Raw genomic sequence first — 8389 nt, forward strand, 5'->3', positions numbered from 1 at the left:
GATATAAAGCGCACTTATGTCCATCTGAACAAAGACCTGAACAAAGCGATCTGCAAGCTGATATGATGACATCTTAGAATAGATCGATCTGCAGGCTGATATGAAAACATTTTTTGAAGACAATAAATAGTTATCTCTGAGTAATAGTTGAATGTTATCCGTAAGGATATAATAAAGGATCTGTTGGTCACCCGTCTCAGCTAGTGTCCAAGAAGATTTAATTGATTATTACTATTTTTTCATAAAAGACAAGGACACGTTTCATCATCTGCATAATTTTTTAGTAACTAGTACATTTGTGAGTACCGTCTTTATTTATTAACGTTGAGGACAAACACCTATAAAAAAGAATTCATCAAAATTGAAGAGAACTACGATTACATCGAGTATTATTAACCATTCTCTAAATCTTAGTATCTCGGAGAAAAATATTTTCTAAGCTAATTTTCACGCGTCTCAAATTCTATCCGATCATATTATGGATAACTTGGTGCACATTTTATTCTCACTTATTATTGTGTTCACAAGCATTATTGATGAGTGAAAATCATTGTAATTATCGGAAGTTTGTTTCTGAATAGATCGAACTTTGTTTAAATAGTTACTTGGTGTTTCAGCTCATTAGGGTTAGTGAACTGAGTTGAAATGAGTTTGTACAAAGAGTTGTACTGATCCAATATTCTAGTTGAATCCTTCTGCAAACAGAAGAAAGAGAGACGTACAAGCTTAGTCTTCGGACTTCCATAAACAAACACTCACATGCCTTTACTTGCGGTCATTTATTTGTATCTTATCTGATATGACATGAGTATTTAATATTCACTTTGTATTTTGACTTGTTTCCACACTGATCTGTTTAATTGATCTTATACTAAGTTTTGATTGGAAAATTAACTTCAGCTTCTCACACAGCTTGAGTTTTCTCATATGTCAGTTTAATTTGAAAGAATTTATTAACCCTCATTCTAAACTTCTTTTTCTATCATAACATAATCATATATCAAACTGAATGAATGTATCATGTTGATCGTATTTTTGAACATATACATATATTTAAAAGCATACAGCCACTTACTTGATCTTGAACTGAAAATGTGAAGAAGATAACTCGAAAGTGACTAGAACTTCTACATGAAATTGAACGACATTTGGACATAACTTCGGCTTAAAAACCTTTAAAAAATGGAAGCAAAGTTTTTGCCCCTCCTTGCAGCTAGTGATGATCGAAATATGAGGATTTTTGTGTGTGATTCTTCTCAAGCTCAAGCCATTATTAATAGGCTTCAAGCTAGGCTAAATGATCACCTATTCATGGCAATTTATCTCCTCTTAAATGATAGACCGCAAAAAGTTCGCGAGCTTTTATATTTTACTAGTATAATATAATTATATATTAATAAAATAAATTTAAAACCTTTTGAATTTTCATTTCGGAACAATAGTTCGAAAAAACGTTCGAATCTTTCGAATCAAATTTGAGTTCCAATTCAAACCAAATTTGAACTAAAATTACAAATTAATTGAGTATTGAATTAAGATCGAACTCAAATATACATTTCGAACCTTAAAATTTTATTTATAATTGACTTGATTTGATTCGTTCACACACCCTACTTTGTTCTCAAAAGCGAATATATACGACATCAACAATGTCAAGCCTATTATCAGGCAAGGCAGAATTACCTAGAAGTAAGGGCCAATTCCAACCAATTTTTCAAGAAGCAACTTGTTAACATAAGATTGAGCATACGTTTGGACTCTGTATATCAGTATAACCTTAGAAAGCTGAGCAAATCTACGCTGGCTTGAGCTCAGCACATAGACAGATTGCAAAGTTCAACGTCACCTCATTTTTTAACAGAAATTATCATTAAAGTGAAAAGCAATGCAACATAATAAGAAAGGTGGAATTTGGAATTAAAAACATCAAGGATGTAGTAGAAGTAACAAACGCCAACAAAATTAAAGAATACCAACATAATTTACACACAAATATCAATATTCATGATGCGAGATAGTTACCAAAATAACATTCATCAAATTCTTTTTAAAAAACTAAACTTTCTCAAGTGTATATAACAACACTCAAATTCACATAGAGAGGGTTAATTTTCAAAAACTTAGATTGACCAAGATCATTTTTTTAAAATTTCCCCGTCATGATGCCTCTAAGGAAACCAAGTCTCGACGGAAATACAAATTTAACTCAACGGTCTAAGAGGCAACTAGTAAGATTTCCCGCAGTGTATTAAGCTTCCAGCTCCTAAGAAAAGACCAAAAACAGCAGCACTGCCCAGCGTTGTTTGTCCAATGTATCTTATTTTTAGAAGACCTGGAACCTGCATCGAGATAAAACCAAACAAACTATATTTGAATTTTTGCACAAATGCATCAATTTATTAAGAATAAGGAGTAATGCGAACGTTGAGCTATGACAGGTGTATCAAGTGCAAAAAGACTAGAATGAGGATGTTAAGGGAAAAAAAAGAAGTCGGACCAATGGAGCTAATTGCAACTATTTAGGACTTAAATTTTGTGATAATATGATCAAGATCATATTTAACAGACAATATCGTTCATGATATCCCTAAAAGCTTTCAAAAACAAATGTTCAGTGAAAGGTCTAACAAAAATGGTGCGAGGTGACACCCACCTGTAATGAATCAATTATGGATAAGCAAATGATAATTTGTCACTCAAAATGGTTCATCAATGACAATATTCCATTTGTAAATGTCACTCAATGCAGAAACAAAAACTTGACTTAGAAAAAAATCACGAGAAGAAGTTCAAGCAGGCTGCAAGGAAGCAGATGCAAAGAAGAATGGAACAAGGAGGCTGACAGCCTTATAACCCAAGATAGCAAGCTACATTAGCAGCTTGCATGCAACTTCAGCTACCCCCTGTTGAGCCTAATGGTTGCCTCAAATTTAGACGCCCTCAACCATCGGCAGGCAGACCAAAAGAATTGGAGGGTGGGGGCGACGATTTAACAGAAGAGATTCGATATGTTATTCTTCTGTTTTTTATAGAGATTAGGAGAAATTTCACATTAAATCCTGAAAAGTTTTATGTGTGGGAGCAATTTCCTTCAGCTCATTTGCACCTGCTTGAGCCCAAGGATACAAGTAAACATGAAAAACCCAACCAACACTATGGAACACGTCGTGCAATTTATTTTGAATTCTTGTTACGTAGCACATGAAACTTATATGGAAATTGGCTTGAAGTTTTTATTTCAGTAGTCCGAAACGAGTGATGATCTGTATAGATGACTAATAGCGGAAGAATTCCAATAGTTTATAAGAAAGAAAATCAACAACATGACAGAAGTTCGATTCAAAATACACAGCATGATTTCTCTACTTATAAGAAAATAAAAACAATACCTTGTATCTAACAGCCTCGTAAGTTCCATAAACAGCACCTGCAACCAATAGCATACATCAGATAATATATTCATAAAAGATTATTACCGAAGGCATGATTCAAAATTGAAACTCAATTGCACTGAATTTATGAATCCAAGCAAGAAACAACTATGAAGCTTGACATATGCGAGTACTTTTGATGTTCAATGTAATTCAATATCAATAGAGGACATTGGGTCACGAGGAAAATGCTAAAAAGCCTGTCCCTAAACTTAGAAAGCATGAACTGATTCATTTTCTCCAGTTTTCCACCGTATAAAATAGCCAAATTTATATCTAAGCATGAACAATTATATAAAGGGTAATTCCAGAGCAAAGCTAAAATCATGTGAGAGGTTATCCAAAAAAAATGTTGTCCCTAAGCGCAAAAAGACAGTTCAAAGATTGAAGAAAACAATACAGTTATATCTTTTCATTAGGGTTTATGCATTACAACTCAAAGAATGAAAAGTGGAGGAGTTATAATTAAATATTACCAACAGCGCCGCCGATAGCTCCGCCAACAGCAACGCCCGCCGTTACCCGCGCTAGACAGCTATTCCTCTTCATCTCTTCACTTTTTTCTCTAAAATAAGTATAATGAAATGGGTAACCGAGCAAAATTAGAGCAGAGTATAGATTCCTAATATTCCAATTCGATCCCAATGTTTGGTTGAATTTCTCTATTGTACCTCAGATGCCAGAGCGTATGCCGCCATTCGGTAATAAATAAACTTGAGTATGCAAACAAGCTACAATACATAGTAAAAATAAACGAATATTTTAGAAAAAGGAAGTCAATATAATTTACTTTTTTATTTTTTATTTAAAATTTATTTCAAAATAATTTTTTTCATTAGTGTATTTAAATTTTTATTTTTATTTTATATATAATAAAATTTATAATTTAATTAAATAAAAAAACTTACTCGACTCATTTTTTCCATCTTTTCCGATTCAACCCTAGGTCTCGTTTCATTTCTTATCTTCACAAAAAATCATTTTCTTCTCAACCTTCCATCCTGCATACATTGTTTAGATTTTTTGGCTACCAATTAACCATGAGTCTACAAGGTATTCCTCTACAACAAATCCAACGAAAAAACCACGTATTGATAAGAAATTTATTTTGAGATATGAAATCTATTGGGTCTCGTCAGTTCCCAAGGTGAAAGGTCGCTCTTCACGACCCAGGGTGAAGAGCTTCACCCTAAGTCGTGAAGCCGAGGGTCGTGAAGACTTCACCCTGGGTCGTGGGCTTCACGACCCAGGGTCGTGAAGCACAAGTCTTCACGACCCCGGGACGTGAAGAGTTCATGACCCCTTCACGACCACGATCCAGGGTGAAGCTTTCCCAATTTAAAATGAACGTTTAATTTTAAATTTTTACAACTAATAACCTTTGTTTTGTTTTAAATTTTACAACTAGTAATCTTTTTGTTTTTGTTTTTTTTACAGGTTTACTTCCCCGCTAAACTTGGAAGGAATCAATTCTTTGAATGCAAGTTAACTTTATGATCAAGATACGTTGAAATCTATAAGAAGATTGTATCATTTTTAAATGAAAAAGAGATAGAATATTTGGTGCAGTATACTCAATTTGGTAATTTAATTTTATGTTCTAAGGATTATAACAATTCCAATCAATTGTTATGGTTTTTGAATAGTAGGCAAAGTTATGATAGTGAAAGTGATGAATTTTGGATGATATATCGTAAACGACCTTTATGATTTTCATTGTTAGAGTATTGTTTGCTAATTGGCCTAAATTGTTCAAACTTTTATCCTATGATAACTGAAGAAGATGAATTTAGGGAAAAACATTTTAGTGGAAGTTACTGTATACGTTTAGGGGATTTGATAGTTAGAATTGATGAATATGAGAATGATTTAGGAGAAGAAATAGACATTGAGAAGGTGAAATTGATCTGTCTTTTGTTCGTGGTAGGTGTATTAGGCAGACAAAGAAAAAATAAAAATGATACCGTGGATTTAGAATGGATTAGCTTAGTAAATAACTTTGATATTTTTATAAACTATACCTGGGGTAGAATAGCTTTTGAAGAAGTTGTTTATGGACTTAGAAAAGATCTTGAAACTAAGCTCAGAAGATATGAAAATTTGGTAGCACGCCGTGGGAATGATCCAGATTTCAGTGGGTTCTGTAGCTTCCATATAAGTGGATTTATTTATCCTTTATAGGTAACTAAATATTGTTCATTAAATGAAATATTCTTGTTATTTTATATCATACTAATAATGTGTTTATATTTTCTGTGCTATATTTTGGCCTATGAATATTTTCCAGCATTAGCTGAAGTGTTCGCCAGACATCGAGAAGGTCCCAATGTACCGATACCTCGGATATGTCATTGGTTGACTAGAAAATTGAGTAAAAACCATTCCCCTTCCATGGATGATGTGAACAAAGCATTTACAAATGTATATAACAAGGTAAATACAAAAAAAATCATTTTATTTATTTTTCGTATTATCTGATATATTTTTTGTTAACCGTTAACAATTTCATGTTTATTGCTAATGATTAATATATGATATTTTGGGGATGCTCATTCCCACCACAGAGGAGCTGGTGTCTGTACATTATATGACTGTCAATGTTGTTGATTCTGATAATGTGATAATCAATCGCATTACCGAGTTAATTTGTCAATGTATCAAAGTAGTTTGCACTCAAGATCCATTGGGCGACCCAGAGGATGAAGTGGGTGTACACACTGAGACTGAGGATCGACCGTTTCTCTAGCCATTCACATATACATACTCCAAATCATCTCGAGATAAAGTCAGAATATCTTCTCGGCCATCTCGTAGTCCTTCACACATGAATCAACCGTCTCCTCCATTGACTCACTTGAGACATATACCTATGCATAGAGATCACACATCTCTTGCAGATATGTATGAACTTCGTTTCACAAGTTTGGAGGATAAAGTTGGGATGATACTAAAGGACCAAGCCGATATCATAAATCAATTGAAAAATATGCATGACGATATCTCGAGTTTGAAAGATATAATTGGGAGATTACCTTCAATGAATGTCAATGTTGGTAAGTTTTATCAATATTTATATGATTTTAATTTTAAGTATGAAAAATGACAAATTGTATGTATTATTCTCTCATATCAAGGCGAGATATCAAGGCATAGATTTGAAGATATTCCATTTATGAGAGCAGATGAGGTGGATCCAAATATTGAACTTGTGAGCGATCCGTCTTTGACTCGAGCTTTTGAAAAAACTTCGGGCCATAAGTCAAGATTGTTCACAGTGGAGGAAGAGCCTATGTTAGACGAGGAACTGCGTCATCTTGTTATGAATGATATGATGTCTTTGACTTTTGAGAAAAGAGCTAGAATGTTCTCTAATAGATCGTGGCCACGAGTAAGTGCTGAAATTAATTCTTGTATGGAAAATACGAGGATATATGGGCTGTGTTAATCCTACGATAGCTCGTGGTTTCGTGTATTGGGGACACCTGCTTCTTGGCTGACCGAGACAGTAAGTTTTTTCTTTTTTTGTTTTTTGTTTTTTACATTGATTTAGTAATTAACATATTTCACTTTATCACTTTCAGCATATTCAAGAATGTTGTCGAGAGTTGCTCCAATTACAAAGGACGTACTCACATTTAATTGTCACATGAGGTGTCATTGATGGACATAGATTTTCATCAGCTGGTTTCGAGTGCTTTCAATGAGGGCGGATAGAATAATATAGAATGTTTGATGCCCTATGTGAGAACAGAAATTGGAGAGTGGCTGGCTATTCCATGGAACAAAGCCAAAATAATTTTGATACCCTTTCATCTTCCCGGGCATTGGGTTTTGTTAAAGGTTTTGCCTCGCCGTAAGAATATCACAATCATGGATTTAGACCGCAGCGTAGATAGGTCAGGAAAGACATTACTTAAACTTATTAAACCTTTGTCCCTTATGCTTCAACATATGTTGGGTGTTGATGCTTCAAAAAGATGGAGTATAGTTAGGCCAGAAAATTTTCCTACTCAAAAAACCAGGTTAAATTTTTTTTAAAAAAAATTATTATTTTATTATTGTTTAATGTATATCAATGTATATTTAATGTTTGTTTTTTCATTGCAGCGGTGAATGTGGAGTATACTGTTTAGCGGCAGCAGCTTATACCATGTTTAGAGAAAATGTTATCAACTTAACGATGAGAAGATTGAAGAATTTAGGCATTATTGTTGTTGTTGTATTTGGGATAAATTCTGGTCGTTGGATTAAAATGTGATACATTATATTGATTTTTGGTTACATTATATTGATTTTTATTTGATGTATGTGATCCATATACTCAATCTATTTTAAACAATGAAAATTGATTTGATTCATTGGGTCGTGTAGGTATAACTGATATAATGTGTTTTTGATATAATGTGTATGCAGAATGAAATCATCAAACAATGCCAAGGAAATGAAAAAATACATGAAAAAATACCAGAACAATCTGAAGAGACACGAATAAACGCGAAGGGACGCAGGCGTCCACGCGAGAGCGCTAGACAGCGCCTACCGAGATCTCTCGACAGGCGCGCACACCTGCGCGCCGATCCACACAGGTGTGCGCCTGCTACGGGGTCGAGATTACACTGGACCCACTCAACCCAAATTTGGTGGGTCGAGTGGGTCGAGCTTTTGGTCGAGAAGCATACCCATAAAACTAGATGCATTTAATATCTTTGACTCATTTATATACAATAAACATTAATTTCATATGCTTCTATATACTATTAAAGTGAATATGTAATGAAATTTGTTATGAATTTTTTTTTAGTTCTATTATTATAAAATTTGTTAAGAATTTTAATGAATTATAAAATTTGTTAATGTTCATATGCTTCGATATACATTCATTAAAGTGAATATGTAATGAATTTTTTTAGTTCTATTATTATAAAAAATTTGTTTAGAATTTTAGTCGAGTATAAATT

General features: G+C 33.5%; 1 protein-coding gene across 1 annotated transcript; it reads right to left on the reverse strand.

The window, feature by feature from the left end:
• Positions 1 to 1938: 1938 nt before the first annotated feature.
• Positions 1939 to 4105, reverse strand: LOC140821479 (uncharacterized). The gene is made up of 3 exons (XM_073181973.1): positions 3908 to 4105; positions 3390 to 3427; positions 1939 to 2339 (listed from the first exon to the last, which is right to left on the reverse strand). Exons 1-3 carry the CDS (start codon positions 3978 to 3980, stop codon positions 2226 to 2228), a joined length of 225 nt encoding a protein of 74 aa, XP_073038074.1. The 5' UTR covers positions 3981 to 4105; the 3' UTR covers positions 1939 to 2225.
• Positions 4106 to 8389: the final 4284 nt, after the last annotated feature.

This window comes from Primulina eburnea, unplaced genomic scaffold, assembly GCF_022965805.1.
Source record: "Primulina eburnea isolate SZY01 unplaced genomic scaffold, ASM2296580v1 ctg579_ERROPOS3470300+, whole genome shotgun sequence".
In the NCBI taxonomy this organism is placed as follows: Eukaryota; Viridiplantae; Streptophyta; class Magnoliopsida; order Lamiales; family Gesneriaceae; genus Primulina; species Primulina eburnea.